Here is a 25,848-nt window from a genome sequence, read left to right on the forward strand (position 1 = left end):
ATCTAATGTTTACTTTGGGAAAACATGACAGGTATCACTAGTGGACCAGAATCTGCTTACTCTTCTAAAACTCATGAGATCACCCATTTTTTGGTGGAGGTGTTTGTTTCTCAGTCTTATATTTTCTGTATAGAATTGTGTGTACTGTTGTTTTATGTTTCATCATTTTTTTTCTGATTTTCTGAACACATTTGTTTAATGCCCCCTTTGTGTCTATTTTAAATTTCGGAATGTGTGCAAACTTTCGTAATGCCCTCTCGTTCATAATGTATATAGGTGTGCAAATATTAAGCTCATCCTCTTTCTTTGAAACAATTTAACGAAAAGTATCATCGAACAACTGTGGTTTTACTAGTAAAATACAGGTGCATTAAAGATATCTAATTCAAAGAACAAAACTGTTAAATAATGTTGATATTTTAATATATTAATAATACTACACGATAAACATACCAAAATAAAAATCATACATTGAAAACACTTTAGCTTGTTAAAGCTTTTTATAGGCTAAAATTATGGTGAAAATATACAAACTATATTATCAATACAATGTGAAATTATCTGTTATAAATACAATGTGTACTTATTTTTATAAATTCAATGTTTACTTATTGGTGGTCCTATATAAAGAAAGACAACATTGTAAACATAAATAAAACACAACCTGCTGGACCATTATGGGAAGTCAATGTCATTAAACACCACCCTTTTAGGAGTTTTTAAATGTTTTTATCATAAATCAGCTTGAATTGTTTCACCTTTTTCATGTAGAGCGGGATTTTTTACCATTGGGTGGATAAGTTTTTGTCATTGGTAATCAAAAATTATCTTCTTTGTTTTATTCTAATCAGTGATTATAACACAAACAGGTCTCTTTTTGTTGAAATATGGAAATATGAAAAAAACAACAACATTAGAGTCTGGTAAGCTACAACTGTTTAATCAAAATATGAAAAAATACATTTACACCAAATTTCTTCTCTTTAAATATCGAGATCATTACCAAGTCCAAGTAGATAATCCCTTGTTCAGGAAGAGGACACTTTACTTCACTTTAGTTACTAGTATTATTGCTGTTGCAAAAATGAAATTTAGTTTCCAGTTTTAATTAAAAATTGTATGATTGGCAACTGCTTTAAACATACAATTCTGAAGTCAATGCAATATTCTCAGTATGGATAAACCAAATAATTTGCATTTTCATGTTTAAAAAAACATTACAACCTTACAAATGAACCTTAATCTGTCATTTCTGATTAAAATCATTCCGTTAAAAATTTACTCAATTCGTCTCCATTTATTATCTGGAAACCCAGAAAAGAAATGTTTTTCAACAAAGAAGTTCCATAGCTTCAGAGCGAATAGAGTGAAAACGACGAAAATCAACTTTAAAATGTCTTTAGATGTCTTAAACATGCAATTGAATTTTGCATAAATTGTATAAATTATAAAAAGAGGTTCTCCCTGTATTATCCGGAAACAAATATAAAATTCTTTGTTCAATAACTTCAGTAAAAAGTTTCAAATATTTAAAAGATTTTTCATTATGATCAACTTTCTCTACTGGAAAACTGTCAGTCAAATGGCTTCATACAAAGTCAATAGAGGGTGGATGTCCCATAACTCTTTCAAAAGTAAAAAAAAAACATTTCATCATAAGTATTGTAAAAGACACACCATGAAAGGAATGAACCCCGTTACATATAAAAGCTTTCTAGGATACTGACTTTCACAAAATGTCATTGTGATACAAACCGCTTCATTGAGGCACTCGTTAGTGACATTACAAAATTAGAAAAGTTATCACTGCTTTTGTCGGAGGACAAAAGTGATCCAAATGAACGAATCGTTGACAAAATATGTGATATTTTTAAAAGCACCACTTATCGTGTATTTTAACCAAAGGGAAGATTCTATCCATCAGGTATTTTTAACCAACTTTGGTTTAATAAACAATGTAGGGATAATCGAAAGGTGTTCCATAAATCGAAACACCATTACAGTTCTAATAAAAATAAAGAAAACCAAGATGAGATGAAAAAGTGCGGGAAAGTTTACTGAAATGAATAAAAGTTTTGAGAGTTTTCAACATGCACTAGAATCTGACATGTGTAAACTTTTGAAAAAAAGATTCTGGTAAATTTTGGAAAATCTTGAAAAGATTTGATAGAGAGGGGTCAGATTAAGATATCCAAATTACTATTGATCAATTATATCAGGATTTTAAGTCATTGAATAAAAGGGATGTTCCAGATGATGATATTGTTTATGAGGATTTAGCTAAAAGTATAAAAAGTCAGTGTTTTATTGAAATTATAGATAAGGAAATTACAGAAGACGACATATTGTCAGCTGTTAACCAGGTGCTCCGCAGGGCGCAGCTTTATACGACCGCAGAGGTCGAACCCTGAACAGTTGGGGCAAGTATGGACAAAACATTCTAGCGTGATACAGATCTGAATTTGGATTGTGATCAAATTTTTGACATTACATGGTTTTTTTTTACACAAAACAAATGTCAAGATTTTACAAATTTTACAATTAAAGATTTCTTCTTCAAACTTTTTAAATCTAAAATTAAATAGTTGACACAGCATAGGTTTCTGACACAGAATGAATGTGGTCTAATGAACTTAAAAGTTTGTTTTTGCCTTTTAGCAATTCACTATGCTGTTGAATATTAATCCTCTCAAAAAAATGTTTGAAGAAATTTTCTTTTTATTTATGAAATCTGAAATGAGAAAAATTTAACCCCCCCCCTTTTTTTCACATCCCTGTTTCCTTTTTTCCAAAACTGATATCAATTAAAATTTCTAATGGAGTTTGCAACAATAACTACTCTTTTAAATACATCATAACATATTAAAATGTAAAATAAAGTGCTTGCAATTGTTATCACTGAATGGTAAAGATTGGTTGGTAGTAAAAGTGAATATACATTGTTTATTGTATAAAACAATAAAAAAAACTTAATCAGCAACATTTTATATTGGCAAATTTCCAATGAAGTTATTTACATAAAGTAATGGGCAAATAAAAATAGAAAATGACATCATAGTCATGTCTGGCAAATGTCCAACATACATTATCTAAAAACATTTTAGATAAGATAAGGAAATAAGATGTAAAAAAACTGCTTGTTATCACTGAATGGTAAAGATTATTTTAATTTATCAGTTGGTAGTAAAAAGTGAATATACATTGTATATTGTATATAACAAAGATTTAAGTTGATTCTTGACAAAGAAAGATAACTCCAATTAAAAAAAAATCTTGCTATTGCACAATATTTTGCAATTAGATATTTCTTGCTTACTATTCTGGACAAAGAAAGATAACTCTAATTAAAAAAAAATTAGCTATTTCACAATATTGTGCAATTAGATATTTCTTGCCATTGCGCAATACTGTGCAATTGAAAAGACTTGCTATTGCACAATACTTAATATAATAATTTTAGATCCTGATTTGGACCAACTTGAAAACTGGGCCCATAATAAACAAGAATGTGTCCCCAGTACACGGATGCCCCATCCGCACTATCATTTTCTATGTTCAGTGGACCGTGAAAATAGGGTTAAATCTCTAATTTGGAATTAAAATTAGAAAGATCATATCATACAGAACATATATACTAAGTTTCAAGTTGATTGGACTTCAACTTCATCAAAAACTACCTCGACCAAAAACTTTAACCTGACATGGGACGGACGGACGAACGAACGAACAGACGGACGGACGGACGCACAGACCAGAAAACATAATGCCCATAAATGGGGCATAAAAATCTAAGTACATTTTTGGATTCAGCATATCAAAGAACCCCAAGATTTCAATTTTTGTTGAAATCAGACTAAGTTTAATTTTGGACCCTTTGGACTTTAGTGTAGACCAATTTGAAAACAGGACCAAAAATGAAGAATCTACATACACAGTTAGATTTGGTATATCAAAGAACCCCATTTATTCAATTTTTGATGAAATCAAACAAAGTTTAATTTTGGACCCCGATTTGGACCAACTTGAAAACTGGGCCAATAATCAAGAATCTAAGTACATTTTTAGATTCAGCATATCAAAGAACCTAACTGATTCATTTTTTGTCAAAATAAAACTAAGTTTAATTTTGGACCCTTTGGACCTTAATGTAGACCAATTTGAAAACGGGACCAAAAGTTAAGAATCTACATACACAGTCATGACAGTTAGATTCGGCATATCAAAGAACCCCGATTATTCAATTTTGATGAAATCAAACAAAGTTTAATTTTGGACCCTTTGGGCCCCTTATTCTGTTGGGACCAAAACTCCCAAAATCAATACCAACCTTCCTTTTATGGTCATAAACCTTGTGTTTAAATTTCATAGATTTTTATTTACTTATACTAACGTTATGGTGCGAAAACCAAGAAAAATGCTTATTTGGGTCCCTTTTTGGCCCCTAATGCCTAAACTGTTGGGACCTAAACTCCTAAAAATCAATACCAACCTTCCTTTTGTAGTCATTAACATTGTGTTTAAATTTCATTGATTTCTATTAACTTAAACTAAAGTTATAGTGCGAAAACCAAGAAAATGCTTATTTGGGCCCTTTTTGGCCCCTAATTCCTAAAATGTTGGGACCAAAACTCCCAAAATCAATACCAACCTTCCTTTTGTGGTCATAAACCTTGTGTTAAAATTTCATAGATTTCCATTCACTTTTACTAAAGTTAGAGTGCGAAAACTAAAAGTATTCGGACGCCGGACGACTACGACGACGACGACGACGCCGACGCCAACGTGATAGCAATATACGACGAAAATTTTTTCAAATTTTGCGGTCGTATAAAAATTATGTAATGGTAAAGCCCCAGTGGGAGATGAGATTGTCATCGAATATGGAGGGTGGGACTATGGCAAAAACTATTAAATATAACATTGGTGGGAAAATGTTTAAGTTATATTGAGCATGCATACAGATTTTAAGTCTTGTGCTAAAAATGGAGAACTCAAAACAGATTTTTCTCGTGTGAGGTAGGTGTAAGACAGGGGAAAAAATGTCACCTTTTCTCTTTGCCTTATACCTGAATGACCTGGAGGAATATCTGGATGAAAACTCTATGGATTGTCTAAAATTTATGAATGAAAAATTTACAGAGAATCTTGATTTGTATATCAAGTTATTTATTCTTCTGTACTCCAATGACACAATTCTTTTTGCGGAGTCGACAGAAGGATTACATCAGGCTCTGGATGTTTTTGAGTAGTATTGTTTTGAGTGGAAACTCACTGTTAATGTATCAAAAACAAAGATTGTAATTTTTTCAAAAAGAAAGTTTAATAAGAATGTTAGTTTTAAAATATATGTAATGAATCTATGATGTAGTTATTATTTTGTAAAATATGATCCTGCTGCTGAGTTTTCTTTAATAAACTATGAAACTATGAACAATTATGAAAAAAATATCACATAGCCCCAATGCAAATTGTCAAATTAAAATAATAGTCAGTATGAAAAACAAATACATCAACATAATTGAAAAAAAGTACATGAATGACAGCTTTCTGTCAACCAGTCTCTTAGCATTGTGCTATCAAAAGGAATGGTAAATAGACAGGCGAAGACTATACCTATTTCCCTTGCCGCGACTGGAATATATGGAACGAAGTCGAAACGTGTCAACATTCTTCATCTTGGAAACAAAAGGACTGGATTACACTTCATCGCTCTGGTTCCTGCATTTAAGATATCGAACATTTCTTTGTTGTTTTCTGACTTGAACTTTTATCTTTCACTACTTCTGATCTTCCAAGGGTGTTAAGATCCACATTCTTTAGAATTTCTTGTAAGCAATATGCTCCTCTCCCAATGTTTACTAAAGCTTGAACCAGTACCCGTATTGTAGGTTTAACAGTTCTTCTGTCTTCTAGCCATTTGAACAGTACTTCTTTGTTCTGAGCTGCTAAGTCTTGGGAATTATTGCTCTGTATATTTTCTAGGTTTGCAATTGACAACCCCAATTCAGTACCAAGTTGAAAAAATATCTGACCTATTTGTGGTGCTAATGCATCCAAAATCTCATCTGTCGGAATACAATCGAGGTATTCCAAAGGAATATCTGAAATATATACACAATAAACATGATAGATTCAAAATGATTTAAATTGAAAAAAAGTCCCTAAAAAATTATGAAAACTAAAGGCTCAAGGGAGCTGGAATCACTAGCTGGGAATGAAGGTTATATTCAGACCAACTTTAAATATTTTAAGATCTGCTAATACTCTCACAAAGTTAAAAACACAAACAAATTATAATGAATTTGATGAAGCTGTCAATTTAAAAGCATAATTAATTTTGACTTAAAAAGTGAGTACATTTATCAGTAAGATACAGATTTAAAATTTGAAAAAGTTTCGCAACAAATGTATTTCCAGTGTCTGTAAATGTTAACTATAAAAACAAAAACTATCTTTCAGAAAAAATATTTTTCAAAAAGTTTCATCAAACTGTATGTTTGACACATTTATTGATGTGGAACAATCTTATCTAAGCAGTTTGATGTTTTTTTAAATCAATAACCAAGTTGTTGTTTTCACTAGCAATATCATTGAACGTATTTTTTTTAAACTACATTCATGCTTTTTAAAACGAAATTGGTCAAAATGTAAAAGTGGATTCAGAGGACGGTAGACCAATTCTTTGAAAGGTGACTTACAGACACAACGTGATGGTGAAAGCATATTGTGGACCTGTCGTCCATGTGAGCTGAACAGAATATAACAAGCACATACATTATAATAAATCAAACGAATTTTGAGAAATTGCTTCTAAAGATTCTGTGCCAAATTAATATGCTATTTGAGGACGGGAACATGTTGATGTAATATAAATGTTAACCGTCTTTTGTATGAGACCCACACACTGAGTTGAATCCTTAACATGCTAATTAACAAAGTAATAGTCCACAGGAATACATGTTCCATTACCCAGACACACTATTCAAACTCTGATCCGACCATGCAGTCTTTACCCTGACTCTTTAATTTCGCATGCTTAGCAAAGAAGTCATTCAGGGTTCAAACCCAAGACACCCTACACTAGAGAATAACATACTTCCAAGAGAACTGCAATGCAATTAGTCATATAAGTTACAATCATCTGTAATATTAAGTTTTGTTTTCATTCAGTTTGTTTTATTGTGTATATTGGTTTTGATATCCTTTAGTTTGTTTTGTAGTTTGTATTGTGTTTGTTATCCTTTAGTTTGTTTTGAAGTTTGTATTGCGTTTGTTATCCTTTAGTTTGTTTTGAAGTTTGTATTGGTTTTGTTATTGTTTATTGCTTACCAGTTTTTGCTATTTTCATTCTTCTTACCTGCATATATAATGAGAAATAAAAAATACAGTTCATGTTATAGGTATAAAGTATGATATCTCCAAAACAATTTGTTCTATCTTCACATTTATAATTGAATACATGTACATCATGCATACCACATTCTTCTTAAATTGTACCACCCTTTCAGTGATTGATGACCGCAATATTGTCTCTCATGTTAGACAGAACCACAGTAATCCTTACATGGCAATATAATGAGTGTTTCTGTTGTTTTGCAGTAGATTATTCAGACTGTTATCCAAAGCAGAAACAAAGCATCGTGGGAACTCAAATCAATTTTGTTTTCAATGGACATAAGATGTGGGTAACAGGATAATTAATCCTACAACATTCTATATAACTTTATTTTTCAAACAATTGCTTCAAATATTATCTCTAAATCATAAGAAATAAAAGCTTCTATCAAGGTATCAAAATTGAACAAAGTAATTAATGTGAAAAAAAATACCCACCGACAGTGTCTACTTGATAAATGTAAAAACAAATCAATTTATCAATGTATCAGTAAAATTAGGAAAAACAAACATAATCATTTTCAAAACATTTAGTTTCTGATAATGTGTTTTGGTCATAAACAAAAATTCTGTTCAAATCTCCTAACATTTATTGAAAGTTTGACAAAGTTAATCATATCTAGCAACACTTTCACCAAGACTCGACCTAAATGTGAATGATGGGGACATAAACAATCTCAATACATTCAAGCATAAAAATTAATTAATTCAGATTGAAAAAACTTCTATAAATGCTTTGACCGCTGACTGAAAAACACATAAAACATTTTATAAAACAATTTGAGTTTTTGATTGTTTTCTCCCTTATTGTAATGATTGAATTTTACCAAAATTTGTCAGCAAATTTGTCTGCAACAATCAAAAAGGTTCTGTTAGAATATAAACTTGCAACTCGTAACATGTGATAGCATTGATTTATTAGTGTAATACACATATTTAAGAACTATTGGGTATTTCATGGTGTTATGGTTATTGATGAATGAATAAACAGTAATGACGGATATTTTTCTATAATTCTTGTATGATTTGCATATCTATAAATACTTGAATTGGATTGGTCAATTAGATTGTTTCTCTTGATTTACACTTTGATAAACCATGTTTTCCAAAACTACTTTCGTAATCTATTCATGCACTATACACATGCTTATCAGGAATACTGGGATTTTTAACAAATCGAGATTTAAAAACAAATGTATAATAGTTGTTTCTATCTAATATATATAAAGAAATAAAATAAATGCACTTAATTACGCTTCGAAAATGTATAAAAATTAAATTTAAACAAAATTCCGCGAAATTTCATGAATGATTTGGCGAATTTACGTCATGGCAAAACATGACGTCATTCGAATGAACTTCAGACTTTTAGTAAGTTTGGGAGTTAATCGCCCCGGTTTACACATCACTAACCTCTAGAAAAAATGTGTTTAATCCTATAAGGCGAAGTACATAGTCATCTCAGGGGATACAAGGTTTGTAGAGAATACAATCTTCTCTATCCACTATAAAATGTTAAAATGTATACAACCATGACAACGTTGTATGAGTTAACAAGTAAGAGAAACATTAAACAATTACTATATACACTACTTAAATCATTATGTCAAAGACTGTTTAAAACAAAATTTTTGCCTATCGTGAGTAAAATATAACGCGAAAATAAATTGTCGCGAAATGTAAAACTCAAATCTTTCCTAAATAAACTACATCAAGTAAACTAGAAAATTGCGAAATTAAATAACCACGAAGTGGACTAAAAATTATGGGTAAAAGCAATATAAAGTAATTGCGAAAATAAACTGGGTTTACAGATTTGAATGTATTTTTAAAAACTTACTTGACACAAAACATGTGTTGATATATCCATGTTTGTCAGAGCTTCTGCCAAGTCTTTGAAATTGCTCTCTTCTTTCATCTCTTTCCATTTTGATAGAACCAAAAATTTTGCTACCTTTATATTGTTTGGATAATTGTGTGTGATATCCTCCCATTCCTCAGACATTTCAAGATATGTCACTAATTTATACATTTGGCTTGATGCACACTTCATTGAAAAACGCAATAATTCAGTATCGCTTGGTCTTTGGTTTAAAGCATCATCACTTAAACCTGAAATTAAACATTTGTCTGAAAATGTTACTTGCCTTACAATAAGGAAGCAACCATTTGATTTTCGGGGAGGGGGGCTATGGATTTATTTTTGGACAAACTTTTTTTTGCTTATGGCGAAAAACAACAATCTATTTTTTTCGTGACAAGTCAAAAACAATTTTTTTCTTTCAATTTTAGCATTACATATAGTGGCAGCTGAGGGGGAAACATTTGCAGAAAATAGTCAAATCGTTTTATGGTGTATTAAATATCCATCTTGACTTGTTTATTTAAAAAAATCTGTAAAGCAATTGAAATGTTTTCTACGGCGTTATATCGTGTCGTCTTTAAATCCTCCACTTTATAAAAATGTATTTAATATTATAGCTATTTTTTTTTACTTTTGGGTCCCCAATGCTCTTCAACTTTGTACTTGTTTGACTTTATAACTATTTTGATCTGAGCGTCACTGAAGCATCTTATTAAGACAAAACGGGTGTGTGGCTTATTAAACATTTAGCCTGGTACCTTTGGTAACTATTTATAGACAGAAGTAATTTCGGTTTATCAAATGTGAATTCAGAATAACATATGAAGTAAAAAACTGTAAAAAAGTATAATGTCAATACTAAATATGAATTCAAACGACTTTAAGTGATGATAATGACTAATATAATGACTATGGCTCTATTATCTATATCCTTGATATCTTTTTTTGGTCTTTCCTTTCGTCCAAAATTTGAACACAGATAAAACTTTAGTATTTACAAATTTCGATAAAACATACACATCACAGAACAATGACAGTTTTTGATAATTCTAAATATATCTGGAAATAAAATATAATTATATAAAATTTTTGTTTTTACAAATTTGAGATACATGTAAGAGATATGAACACGGAACCCTTATATCACATTTCAATGCTCATTTTATCAGGTTTTTTTTTTAATTAATCACTCTTATCATATGTGTTACCTATATTCAGCGAATGGTCAAATCAAAGTATGTACGAATACAGATTTGAATGAGGTTGAACTATTGTCTTGCTATCTAAAAATACATCAGCATTGTTTTGGGACAAAAGTGAACCAAACAGTTTGCTAATATCGAAATGCTACATGTATATGAATATTTCGTTTTCATAAATGCACCAAACAAAAAAATTGTATTTTTTTCTTCAAAATCATACATGATACACCTTTAACTGATCCGACCCACCTACACACTAAGTATAATGAGAAAGATTGAACAAAGCTAACGTTGTGAGGGAAAATCATGTCATTTTTATTTTATAATCCGGGGAAGTCTTCAGTAACACATCAATATGTTATTTCAAAATAAATTTGACTGCTAAAAGTATCCAATTATATCTCTCCATAAATTTGACTGCTAAAAGTATCCAATTATATCTCTCCATAAATTTGACTGCTAAAAGTATCCAATTATATCTCTCCATAAATTTGACTGCTAAAAGTATCCAATTCTTTTGCATCTATATGCTGGTTAAAAATCACTCCAATGACATTAAGTCATTGAATACATTCTTCTTGGACATTTTAGTATATCCAAGCCCCAACTTTGCTAAGGTTTTCTGTTCGGTCTATTGCTATGTTTGTAAACATCACATGCTAATAACAAGTTATTGATGGATGCCTCTTAGATAATACAGAGCATTTAAACAAACTACATTTTTCGCTTGGATGACTGACCTTTTTAAATAAGGTATATATATCGTAGGTGATAAACATCAGGTAGATACGTTGGAAACAAAGCTTACTAAGAAACGTGACTTACATTTCATTGTTGAATGACTTGAGATAGTTCATATGTGGCCTGCTATTTCATTTTTAAAAATTCCCACATTAAAAAAAAAAGTTTAAATGAATCACTGATATTCTAGATTCTATTTTCGATAACACATATTTGGACTTAAATCCTGTTAATGTACATAAAAAGACATATTCAATTGGAAATGTGGTAAAACACACCTTCAAATCTTGTCTTTGGACATTTAAAATGTTAAACAATTTTTCCTATCATCCTTTCTCTACTATAATAAAACTTACGTATGCCAGGGGGGAAAAAATTATACGGATCCTAACTTTATATACATGGGATATCTTACCTGGACAATTCTGCTCACACTGTTCATTCCTCTGTAGAATTGAAATACAAACATATAATTATTTGACATTGTTTAAAAGTATACAAATCAGAAAATTTAAAGGGTAAAATCAAAAATTAAAGCTAGAGAAAGACACATATCATCATGGCAAAAAAAGTAAGGAACACTGATAAACTTATCAACAAGAAACAAACAGGACATAAATATAACACTCAGAATAGTTCTTAATCACCACGTTAATGTTCACGACACAGAAAATATACAAATGTTATGTTTCTCTGTCCTTAAGTTTATAATTATATATCGTAAACAATATGAACAACATTTTTAGTCAAATTAGATCTATGCACAGTAATGATAAAGGAACTATTTTTAATTATAGTAATTATTGTGTTAAATTCGTACAAAAATAAGTTTTAAAATGTCCTTGATCCTGTTATTGTTTTTGATTTTTTTTTTCAATTTGCTCATTCTGCTTATTGACTATATAAAATATATACCTTATCTTGGTTCCAAACCTCCCAGTTTATTGATCTGTGTGTTAGTTTATGTTTGTCACAAACCCATACATTGGTCTGCAAAGCTTCCTCTTCGCTAATGAAGCATGTCAACTGAGAACATGAATATTCAAGGTGAAAAGGTAATTGTTGGCTGTGTTTTTCATGGATGGTTGACTGATAGAAATCTGATATTCTCTTCATTGTTGTAACCAAACATTCCTTAACTCCAGTGGCTACATCTTGTACTATAAGTCCAGCCGAAGATTTATGGACTATATAAAGGAGAATCTTGTTGCCTTCAACACATACTACAACATCATGTGTCTTGTCAAATGAGACTACAATAAATCCTGAAAAGAGGAGCATTCTCCCTTCATACTGCTTCAAAGTCCACATACTCAGACACGCACTGATTAGACGATTGGGCAATGCTGGTGGTATGACAGTGCCTTTGAAAACAAACGCTAAACATATTGCTCTCTCTAGTGTACATTCTTTTTCCATGAAGCTGGTGGTATTTCTTTCTGTGACCATACAGGGAACAAAGAAGTTCTCTACTGGCAACCGACTTCCTGTAGCTGTATCATATCTCCTTTGCTCTGCCAGAATATCTAAATGAATGAGGATGTTGAATATAAACTCTTTGTATGGTAAAATGGCACGGAAGTCCTTTTGTTTCCAGATCTGATACAGGTCTTCTCGGTGTATGATCCCACTTTCTGACATTTTTTGGAAAGTCTCCTGTAAACCTTTCTTCTTTGGCCAAAATCCTACATCTGAAAAAGAAGGAACATTTATTTTAGAGGAATGATATTATTAAGAAAAGAAATATATCATTGATCAATTTTCAACAATGGCTGTCTAGGTCAGAAGTCTGTGTAGCATAATAGTAAACATAAAGAAAGAGGGGAGTACGAATGCAAACGAAAGGATCATGTTGTCATATTCATAACAAACCTTGGCATATTCTTTAGAAACTATACAAAAAGGTAACATTTCTGATCGACTTTACCATAATCCTCTTTTAGAATACACAATATTTTTTGGTGTAGTAAGGGCTGTCATAATATTTCTTTGTGTAACGAAGACTTGTTAACATTACATTTGAATGTTAGTTCGCCACTGTGAATCAAATACTAACTTTCTTCTTTGTAGTACATGTAGTATGATAGGCAAAATATGATACTAGTATAAAGATATCATATAGTCAATTGAAAGGAAGGGTATCCTACTGTAAAAATGATGACAAACACTCCAAGTTTGAGAGCTCTCTGCCATATGGTCTAAGTACTCAATATGACTTTCATATATCAGAAAAAATAAGCCAAGGCCATTTTTTTCTGGCAATAACCATGATACCTCCTATAGAAGTCATCTGACAGTTTTGATAATGATAAAGAGTAGGTAGATCTTAATATTCTCAGCATTTCTGATTATATTACACTTTCACTGTCTTAAGCAAGTTTCACTATAAAAGACAACACTTAAATTGTATGTTTTTTTTGCAATGGCAGCCATATTGGTTTGCAGGTAGGGTCAATATTTAACAAAAAGAGGTTCATAGTACATGGATGCACCCGCGGGCACTATTATTTTTCTTTGTTCAATGGACTTTGAAATTGGTGTCAAGACTCGTATTTGTTATATGGTTATTAAAATTCATGTTTACTAAGTTTTAAGTTGATTGGGCTTCAAATTTATCGAAAATTACCTTGAAACAAAAACTTAACCCTGAAGCGAGACAGACAGACATGACAGACCAACAGACAAACAGATCGACAAACGAACGAACTGACACACAAAATGAAAAAACTAATGCACAAAGTTGGGACATTAAAATAACCCTTTATCATGATTATAGAAAAGTTTGGTTAAATTTGGCCACATACTTTTAGAGAAGAACTTTGTCAAAGTTAACAAACAACAAATAAGACAAACAACTAGCACCAAATGATAAGAAAAGCTAAAAAATTGTCAAAAGAGTCCTGTAAAAATGAAACTACGCTATGATAAAACATACATGGTGGTAAACAATCCTACCAGTTATAAAAGCTTTCTATAATACATTTTTAGTTACAGAATAGAAGGATTATGACGACAGCTAATCCTACAAAGTATGAGTCAATTTACTGTAGTAAAAATTGTGCAATAAAATAACGATAAAACAGGGTGGTGAAATATGACAACAACTTATTTAACCAAGTATGAATCAATTTACTCTAGTAAAAATTGTCCAATAAAATAACGATAAAACAGGGTGGTGAAATATGACAACAACTTATTTAACCAAGTATGAATCTATTTACTCCTGTAAAAATGGTCTAATTAACAAAAATAATGATTAAGCACGGTGCAGAGAATATGACGACAGCCAATCCTACCAAGTAAACAAATTCTGTAGGCAAACAGTGTCTGAATATTGAAGTTTTTCATATGGACAGACGCACATACAGACGGAGACCATTACCTTTTACATTGTGAGCAACATTCCAGGATAACAAAGAAATCCATAAAGGCATTTAAGAACCAATATTTATCAGCATTAACACAAAAAAAAAAGCCATAAATCAGTATTGTTCAATGGTCCAATTATTTACAACAATGACATCTACATGAAATAAGACAGTAACTCTTAGTTTTCAATTGATAAATACCTGTCACAAAGGATCTCATAACCTCCACCATGAGTAGCGGGTTAATTATAACATAATCTTGGAGCTGAAGGGTATCGAAGTAGATAACCTTCCCAAGAGAATGTTGGAAGTGAAGGAAATCATAAAGTTGTTCTAAATCCAGAACGGACACCTTGCTGATTGAATTCAATTCTTTAAGCTCTACCAATGACAATATTTGCTTTCCTGCAGCTACCATTTCAGCAATCTCCAGTTCAAGGGGGACACAAGCATTCGGCATGTCCTCCCCCCAACATGGATGATCAAAAGTAAGCTCTGTGATGGCTTTCTTAAGGGCTTTAATTTCTTGATCATTTTTATCAGTTGCATTGACAAATATTTTTTTGTCAAGGACAAGATGATTTCTTCCTTCGTGGTCCTTAAATAATTCCTCTACTTCACTGTACAATAGTGCTCGTCTTGTTTCAACATCCTCCTGCAAAAAAAAAAAAAAAATAAACAAGACTTTGAATGAAGAAATTATTATTGAATACAGACTTGGAGGTGGCATAGATTGTTGCTGAAAATCGGTTGACGTCATTATCAATTTCTTTTTCATTTCTATATAAATGAATACATTATAAAAATTATTTAAATCCTTTAAAAAAAGAAGTTATCTGCCCTTGATGTGACATGTAGTGTTTTTGTAATCTCCGGTAAAAATGTAAAAAAACATCTTTAAACCTATTGCTTGTTGTACTGTTCGTCGGATATATAACCTAAATTTATTGCAGAGGTTTTCCGTCCAAGCGTTAGTGAAAATGAAGTAAACAAACTGTCAAAACTGATTTCTAAGTGAACACATATAGTTTTGTTTACAAAATGGCGAGCAAACTAGACACATTTCATCACAATAATCAACAAATACAAAGATACAAGTCAGTACACTTTAGTTCAAAGTATATCAAGGGGATAACACATACAGATATTCTAAACGAAGTGGAAAACTATATAAACAGAGAAAAGGTTAAAGCTATACAATTGACTGAAAGAGAATGTGTTGTTACTGTTGATGATCAGGCATCGAAAATATTATTACTAATAAAGGGTATCAAACTTAAAAACTATCATTACAAATTTGTTGATGTTGAAAAAGAGGTGACACATGTTACGATTAAGGATGCACCTGTCGAGTTGGGTGATCTTGCAATTTGTACATTTAAGAGACAATACGTTGAAGTAGTCCAAGACACAATTAAAAGGGGGACTATAAGAGGTACTAACATTTAAACTGGTATGCGGTATATTCAGCTTATAAATTGCGTTCCAACCATCCCCAATATCACCAAACTCAGAAGATTTGAAATCCGACTTTTTGCTGACAACAATAGAACCCAATGTTGATACTGTAGTCGAACGGACCACCCTTCATACCGATGTGATATGAAACCACAAAGACAAGAACGACAGCTATACTGTTTTCATGGCAGTAGCCACAAGCATATTATTCGAGACTGTCTGCTCACAGATAACGTATGTATCGAATGTGGTCAAGAAGGTCATATCAAACGAAACTGCAATCAAAATAGACAAACCGTAAGAAAAGACAAGCAAAATGAGAAAATTATTGAAGAGAATGAATAGACCTATGTTCACAAAATTAGGGAGGGACGAGAAACTACGGAACAAGATCAGATTGAATGTCTCTGTTGACAACGATACCCCTCAACATTCGGCGTATATACAATCTGTTCCTGAAAACGAAAATAATTGTTTACCATTACCCCCTAATACAATCATTTTAGGTGCATCGAACTGTTGCCCTCTCAAGATATCTTACAGCAGAATACATAATGCATCTGTTTCTGGTAGTGCAGCAGAAGGCATTGACAAACTTTAAGTCACACTGGCCAAAAGTGTTGATAAAAATTATGTGTCGAAGGTCATCTTTGTTTTGGGTACAAACGACGTCACAAAAAACAATACAGATAAAGAACTAATTTATGTTAACATGACAAATGCTTTAAATAAAGTAAAAGCAGAGTTTTCAAATGCGAATAAATGCATTTTCAGTATACTGCCAAGAAAGGGCAAAGGTCAAACTTTAACAAAATGTAATCTAACATCTCATTCTGTAAATTTGTATATGGAAAAGGTATGTTCAAAAGATCAAAGACTATCTTTCGTCGATCTGTGGGATGATTTCTGTCGACCAGGCATGTTTGACAAAAATGACACATCCAGAGTACATGTTAATCCAGAAGGGGCAAAACAACTTATTTGTCAAGAACTTTATGAGCATAGACAGATTAGGCGAATACGAAACTACCAGTGGTAAAAAGAGAACTCGAAGTTCATATTCTACACCAGGATCAGCTGAGAAACAACAATCAAAAAGACAAAACTCTAAAAACTTTAAAAAAAAAAAAAAAAGCCATGCTATTATTGCGTATGCAAAATCTTGCATTTATTGTAAATATTTTGGAAATTTATTGAACTGTATCATGTTAGCGATACAAATATGTGTATTTGTTGGTGAAATAAGTAGGCAAATAATAATTATATGAAATATATGGTATGGGAGATAACTCTAAAAAAAGAAAGGCATTGTAAATGTACATGCAAATTCATTTGTTGTAAATGTATTGAATATAGGTTGGACTTTTATTATGTTGTATAACATAAATGAAATCACTGAAATGTATAGCAAACTAAATATGCAGAATTTGGGAGACAATAATATACATATTTATTTTTTCCCATCAAGTATGTCTATTTGTTTAGTTTCATTAAACGCAAACAGTATGGGAGATAAGTCAAAAGGAAATGCATTATTTCAATGGTGTCAGAAAAAGAATTTTGATTTTATATGTTTGAAGGAAACTCATTGTACAAAATTTGGAGAAAATGAATGGAAAAAAGAATGGGGAGGGTTAAGTTTTTGGTGAAGCGGGACTTCTGTTTCCAAAGGGGTAGCAATTTTAGTGAAACCAAATTTAGATATAAACATTACTGAAAAATATAAAGATGCAGTGGGAAGGAAATTAATAGTTGAATTCAAATTAGACTCAAACGAAACTGTTAGAATTTTTAGTGTCTACGCCCCTTATAATGGCATAGAAAGAAAACATTTCTTTAAAAAGTTTTAAAGAAATAAAGAAAATGATATTGTGAATTACTTTATGGGAGATTTTAATTGTTGTCTAAATAGGAAATCAGATAGAAAACATATGCCAAAGCATGAAGATGCAGGAAATTATGAACAAAAAAAATTCATTGAAAAAAATAAATTGACGGACATTTTTTGAAAACAATACACATTTTCAAGGGGTCAATCATACTCGAGAATAGATTATATATTCACTAGTGAGAATATCGATTGTAGATTAAACAATGCAAAAATTGTTTATTTCCTCTTCAGTGATCATGACAGTGGCCCAGGTTATTGGAAAATGAATAATAGTATAATTAAAACCGACCTATTCAAAATACTTTTGAAACATTCTGGAAATCTTGGAAACTAAACATAAATAAGTTTAAAGATAAAAAGGAGTTCTGGGACTTAACAAAAACTAAGATAAAAGACATAACAATAACTATTTCGAAGAAACTTAGGTTAAATGAAAATGAAGTTAAAAATTGGGAAGATAAATTAGAAAATCTATTAGAAACTGATGGAACACAACAAAATCTAAATGAGGTTGAAAAACTAAAAAATGATATGTATAAATATTACGAACAAAAAGCAGAAGCAGCACGCATAAGATCAAAAATAAAGTGGTATGAAAAAGGTGAAAAATCCACAAATTATTTTTTTTAGATTAGAACAAAAACGAGGAAAAGAAAAACTATGGTAAAAAATAAAAGCCGAAAATGGCACATACAAAAATAATATCAATGAAATCTTAGGCGAACAATTAAAATATTATGAGAAAAACTACTAAATAATGAAAATAAAACTCTGTCTGAAGCAGAAAAACATTTATGCGAGAGTGATATTACAAAAGATGAAATTTTCAAAGCAATAAAATTAATGAAAAGGATAAATCAACAGGGGAAGATGGCATAATTGCAGAATTTTATCAGGAATATTGGTTCTTGATTCAGGATGAGCTTATGCAAATATTAAAAGAAGCCTTTTTTTGATAAAACACTTTCCGAATCGCAGAGACTTGGAATGATAAGCTAATAATTATTATATAAAAGTGGGGAGAGGGAGGATATCAAAAGCTGGCGACCTATAACATTATTAAATGTAGACTATAAAATTTGCTCAAAAGTTCTGGCTGAACGTTTGAAAATAGTTCTACCATCAATTATAGAAACAGATCAAAAAGGGTTTGTTAAGGACAGAAATATTTGATTCTAATAGAATGCTGCAAGATATTTTCGATTTTATAGATATGGAAGACGAGGAAAGATAAATCCTTTTTCTTGACCAAACAAAAGCTTTTGACTATGCAGAATGGGAATGGTTAGATGCATGTTTAGAAAAATTTCAATTTGGAATACTTTTCGGGAATGGGTTAAAATGTTACTAAAAAATGCTTAAACTTGTTTAATGACTAACGGTTTTCAATCAAGATACGTCCCAATTTCTAGATCAATCTGTCAGGGCTGTCAAATATCGCTGATAATATACATTTTACAAGCAGAGCCGATGGCAGCCACAATTAGGGCTAATCCAAAAATTCAAGGAATAAATTTACCCCACCCTAACACGGAAAATGAAAAAAAAAGAGGTTAAGATTAACATGTTTGCAGACGATACACAATTTTTTAATAGAACAGAGGAATCAATCCAGGAAACATTTTAAGGTTTTAGAAATATATGGGAAAGCATCGGGAGCTAAGATAAATTATGAAAAGAATGTAGGGGTATATTAGGGATGTTGGAAAAATAAAACACCAAAATATAAAAAAAATTAGGTGGTCAAGTGAACCAATTAAAGCATTGGGGGTCATGCATGGATACAGTGTTGATATAGAAGCTATATGGTTAAAAAAAAATTAAGAAAATTAAGGCGTGTCTTGAGGTTTGGAAATCTCGTGACCTAACATTGAAGGGCAGGGTCTTAATATTATTAATCATTGATTATATCTAAAATAGGGTTCTAAATCGAAATGCGAGGTTTACCTGAAAAATATAAAAAAGAAATAAACAATGTCATGTGGAACTTTTTATGGGAGGGAAAAGTAAATTTGATTAAAAGGGACGTGTGTTGCTTTCCAGTAGAGGAAGGGGGGATTGGTATGATCAATATAGACTCGTTCATTAAATCCAAACAAATCAAAAGTATGCAAAAGATTTAAAGATCAAAAACCGATAACTGGAACACAAATTAGTCAAATGGTGGCCCAAGAAGTTTGATATTAAATTTAATTGTGGTAAGTGTTTGGATTTACGAGGATTACAAATGGAAAATTTTCCAAAATACTATATTGATTTAATTAAAACATGGTCAAAATTTTAAAGTATACAAAGTCCAGTCAATAAAAACGATATCCTAAACCAACAACTTTTTGGAAACATAACTAGAGGCTCTAAAGATCCTGTGTCGCTCACCTTGGTCTATGTGAATGTTAAACAATGGACACAGATGGATTCATGACAAAATTGTGTTTTGGTGATGGTGATATGTTTGTAGATCTTACTTTACTAAACATTCTTGCTGCTTACAATTGTCTCTATCTACAACAGTACTTTCTGTGGAAAATGTTATTGAAATTCTTCAAATTTTAAGAAAATTGTTAAAAATTGACTATGAAGGGCAATAACTCCTTAGGGGGTCAATTGACTATTTTGGTCATCTGACTTATTTTTAGTTCTTACTTTGCTGTACATTATTGCTGTTTACAGGTTATCTCTATCTATAATAATATTCAAGATAATAACAAAAAAACAGCAAAATTTCCTCAAAATTACCAATTCAGGGGCAGCAACCTAACAACCGATTATCCGATTCATCTGAAAATTCCAGGGCAGATAGATCGTGACCTGGTCTACAATTTTACTACCTGTCAGATTTGCTCTTAATGCTTTGGTTTTTGAGTTATAAGCCAAAAACTGCATTTTACCCCCATGTTCTATTATAAGCCATGGCGGCCATCTTGGTTTGTTGGCCGAGTTACCTGACACATTTCTTTAACAAAATACCCCAATGATGATTATGGCTAAGTTTGGTTAAATTTGGCCCAGTAGTTTAATAGGAGAAGATTTTTATAAAAGATTACTAAGATTTATGAAAAATGGTTAAAAATTGACTATAAAGGGCAATAACTCCTAAAGTGATCAACTGACCATTTTGGTCATGTTGACTTATTTGTAGATCTTACTTTACTGAACATTATTGCTGTTTACAGTTTATCTCTATCTATAATAATATTCAAGATAATAACCAAAAACAGCAAAATTTCCTTAAAATTACCATTTCAGGGGCAGCAATCCAACAACGGAATGTCCGATTCATCTGAAAATTTCAGGGCAGATAGATTTTGACCTGATGAACAATTTACCCCCGTCAGATTTGCTCTAAATACTATGGTTTATGAGTTATAAGCCAAAAACTGCATTTTACCCCTATGTTCTATTTTTAGCCAAGGTGGCCATCTTGGTTAGTTGGCCGGGTCACCGGACATATTTTTTAAACTAGATACCCCAATGATGATTATGGCCAAGTTTGGTTAAATTTGGCCCAGTAGTTTCAGAGGAGAATATTTTTCTATAAGATTACTAAGATTTACGAAAAATGGTTAAAAATTGACTATAAAGGGCAATAACTCCTAAAGTGGTCAACTGACCATTTTGGTCATGTTGACTTATTTGTAGATCTTACTTTGCTGAACATTATTGCTCTTTACAGTCTATCTTTATCTATAATAATATTCAAGATAATAACCAACCAGATGCTCCGCAGGGCGCAGCTTTATATGACCGCAGAGGTTGAACCATGAACGGTTGGGGCAAGTATGGACACAACATTCAAGCTGGATTCAGCTCTAAATTTGGATTGTGATTAAATAGTTGACACAGCATAGGTTTCTGACACAGAATGAATGTGGTCTAATGAACTTAAAAAAAAATGTTTGTCTTTGAGCAATTCACTATGCTGTTGAATATTAATCCTCTCAAAAAAATGTTTGAAGAAATTTTCTTTTTATTTATGAAATCTGAAATGAAAAAAATTGACCCTCCAATTTTTTTTCACATCCCCCTTTCCCTTATTTCAAAACTGATCTCAATTCAAATTTCTAATGAAGTTTGCAACAATAACTACTCATTTAAATACATCATAAAATATTAAAATGTAAAAAAAGTGCTTGTTATCACTGAATGGTAAAGATTGTTTTAATCTATCAGTTGGTAGTAAAAGTGAATATACATTGTATATTGTATAAAACAATGATTTAAGTTGATTCAACTACTATTCTGGACAAAGAAAGATAACTCCAATTGAAATCCAATTGGAATTTCTTGCTATTGCACAATATTGTGCAATTAGATATTTCTTGCTATTGTGGAATACTGTGCAATTGAAAATATTTGCTATTGCACAATACTGTGCAATTGAAAATTTCTTGCTATTGCACAATACTGTGCAATTGAAGATTTCTTGCTATTGCTGAATACTGTGCAATTGAAAATTTCTTGCTATTGCACAATACTTAATATAATAATTTTGGATCCTGATTTGGACCAACTTGAAAACTGGGCCCATAATCAAAAATCTAAGTACATGTTTAGGTTCAGCATATCACAGAGGCCCAATAATTCAATTTTTGTTAAAATCAAACTTAGTTTAATTTTGGACCCTTTGGACGTTAATGTAAACCAATTTTAAAACGGGACCAAAAATTAAGAATCTACATACACAGTTAGATTTGGCATATCAAAGAACCCCAATTATTCAATTTTTGATGAAATCAAACAAAGTTTAAATCTGGACCCTTTGGGCCCTTTATTCCTAAACTGTTGGGACCAAAACTCCCAAAATCAATACCAACCTTCCTTTTATGGTCATAAACCTTGTGTTTAAATTTCATAGATTTCTATTTACTTATACTAAAGTTATGGTGCGAAAACCAAAAAAAATGCTTATTTGGGACCCTTTTTGGCCCCTAATTCCTAAACTGTTGGGACCTAAACTCCCAAAATCAATACCAACCTTCCTTTTGTGGTCATAAACATTGTGTTTAAATTTCATTGATTTCTATTTACTTAAACTAAAGTTATTGTGCGAAAACCAAGAATAATGCTTATTTGGGCCCTTTTTTGGCCCCTTATTCCTAAACTGTTTGAACCAAAACTCCCAAAATCAATCCCAACCTTTCTTTTGTGGTCATAAACCTTATGTCAAAATTTCATAGATTTCTATTTACTTAAACTAAAGTTATAGTGCGAAAACCAAGAAAATGCTTATTTGGGCCCTTTTTGGCCCCTAATTCCTAAAATGTTGGGACTAAAACTCCCAAAATCAATCCCAACCTTCCTTTTGTGGTCATAAACCTTGTGTTAAAATTTCGTAGATTTCTATTCACTTTTACTAAAGTTAGAGTGCGAAAACTAAAAGTATTCGGACGACGACGACGACGACGACGACGACGACGCCAACGTGATAGCAATATACGACGAAAATTTTTTCAAATTTTGCGGTCGTATAAAAACAGCAAAATTTCCTTAAAATTACCATTTCAGGGGCAGCAACCCAACAACCGAATGTCCGATTCATCTGAAAATTCCAGGGCAGATAGATCTTGACCTGATGAACAATTTAACCACATGTCAGATTTGCTCTAAATACTTTGGTTTATGAGTTATAAGCCAAAAACTGCATTTTACCCCTATGTTCTATTTTTAGCCATGACGGCCATCTTGGTTGGGCGGGCGGGGCACCGGACACATTTTTTAAACTAGATACCCCAATGATGATTGTGGCTAAGTTTGGTTAAATTTGGCCTAGTAGTTTCAGAGGAGACGATTTTTGTAATAGTTAACGCAGGACGCCGCCGGACGCCGGACGCCAAGTGATGAGAAAAGCTCACTTGGCCTTTCGGGAAGGTGAGCTAAAAACCAGTGGAGTTCTGCATTGAGAATATTTTTGCCTGTTTCTGTTTATCGTACACATATTTTGTAGCTTTGCAAAAGAGTTTTTCTATATTAGAGTAAATTTTATTAGGCTAGCATTTTAATTTTTTGGATTGAATTTGCAGCTTAAAAAAATCTAGATTACCTACAACCCTTTTTCAGAGGAGAATGGGGAAAAAAATGAAATTTTGAAAGAGCAATTTTGTCCACAATTTAAACAAAACAATTAATATTACAATGACTTTAGGCTTATAAAAGTATACAAGAGCCCAAAAAAAACAACATTAAAATGTATTTACAGACCCCCTTGAAGTTTTTTAGGACTATGACAGCCATCTTGCATAAAAAAAAACCATGGGCATTATGAAAAGTTGGCAGTTTGAGGGAACCACTGAGGCATGACTGGAGCAGCCCCCCTCTTAGGCAGTCAATGGCCCCTCTTATAAAAATGACTGGATCTACCATCGTTTCTATTCCTATTTCATGTTGCTTACTTTATTTCTGTGTTCCTTATTTTTTTACGTAACATCACTTTTTTCCATTTTTTTTTCTCAAACAGTCATAACGACCAATTTGTTCATTTAGTAAGTTATTAAACCCTTGTTGTTTTCTGGAACTGATTTTTTTTATGGAATGCATGCTTGTACAAAATATTCCATCACATGTCTGTGAGAGCCATCATGTTTAAGAATATAAAACTACATTTTAACAGGTAGTGGATGGTATTGTTCATCACACACTATAGCATGTTCACATGAAGCTTGATACCAATTTGAAGAAACTATGATGTGTGTTGCTCCTGTTAAAGACAACCAAAAATTCATAGAACGAATGGAAACATGGACAGATGTATGTAAACAAGTATACCACCCCTATCCAATATATTATTGACTTATATCCAAATCACCTACTTTTGGTACTTTGTTTGTGTAGGCAACAAAAACAAGATCTAAGGAATTCCTGTATAAAATACCTATTTATGTCTTGTTCAATTACCACTGGTACATTTTCCTTATGGGTGGCAACAAGCAAGATTCAAGGAATTCCTGTATAAAAAACCTATTTATATCTTGTTCAATTACCACTGGTACCTTGTCCTCATGGGTTACATCAAAACATATCTAAGGAATACCTGTATTTTTGACCTATATATATATCTTTCTCACTTACCACTGCTACCAATGTCCTTATGGATGACACCAAAACAGATCTTAAGAATACCTGCATAAAAGACCTATTTATATCTTGTTCAATTACTACTGGTGCCTTGTCCTCATGTGTAACACCAAAACAGATCTTTGGGAAGCCTTTATAGAAGACCTATTTATATAGTTTCCACTTACCACTGGTACCTTGTCCTTATGGGTAACACCAAACAAGATCTTAGGGAAGCCTTTATAGAAGACCTATTTATATCTTTTCCACTTACCACTGGTACCTTGTCCTTATGGGTGGCAACAAACAAGATCTTAGGGATGCCAGCATACACCACCTTACAATAGGTCAAGATTGAGTTTACCCAGTGCAGTAAAAAGACTGAAAGAAAAATAAGGTTAAAAATAATATGTGTTTTAATTTGTTCTGTAACTAATTTTTCAGGGGTGTGGAAATATTCGTTTTGAGAACTGTATGCTTTGTCCAGAAAAAATGTTACTTGACCTGAATTTCTCAATAAATATTGTAGTGTTTGACTTCAAACATTTATGGTTCTTAAAAACTGTTTAGTATCCCATTATCTTATGGTTGGAACCTGTTACCTATTTCTTGCATGAGTAGATATTTCTAGTATCACACTGCACAGAGTGTTATACAAAAAAGTGAAATGAAAATCAGCGTTAATTTGATTGGCATAACAGGACAATATTACGGCATTACCATTGGTCATCCGTTAGGTCAATGATGACTTTCAAAGGTTGAGACTATGTACATTTCTTCCATGGCTACATACATTGTGATTTCTTCAATTAGATTATACATAACACTCACACATTTCACCTGACAATCTTCTTTTTCTCAAATTTTATTACATTCTGA

The 25,848-nt window shown here is 31.8% G+C and overlaps 2 protein-coding genes across 2 annotated transcripts in view; both read right to left on the reverse strand.

The window, feature by feature from the left end:
• The window catches only part of LOC139498896 (uncharacterized), a 253,701-nt gene that overhangs the window by 195,925 nt on the left and 31,928 nt on the right, over positions 1 to 25,848 (reverse strand). The gene's annotated exons all lie outside the window — the stretch shown is intronic.
• On the reverse strand, positions 407 to 25,202 carry LOC139498910 (uncharacterized). The gene is made up of 7 exons (XM_071287501.1): positions 25,158 to 25,202; positions 14,772 to 15,225; positions 12,118 to 12,893; positions 11,618 to 11,648; positions 9,236 to 9,507; positions 7,330 to 7,357; positions 407 to 6,101 (listed from the first exon to the last, which is right to left on the reverse strand). The coding sequence occupies exons 2-7, from the start codon at positions 15,028 to 15,030 to the stop codon at positions 5,725 to 5,727; spliced, it is 1,743 nt and encodes a 580-aa protein (XP_071143602.1). The 5' UTR covers positions 15,031 to 15,225; positions 25,158 to 25,202; the 3' UTR covers positions 407 to 5,724.

Source organism: Mytilus edulis, chromosome 12, assembly GCF_963676685.1.
Source record: "Mytilus edulis chromosome 12, xbMytEdul2.2, whole genome shotgun sequence".
Lineage (NCBI taxonomy): Eukaryota > Metazoa > Mollusca > Bivalvia > Mytilida > Mytilidae > Mytilus > Mytilus edulis.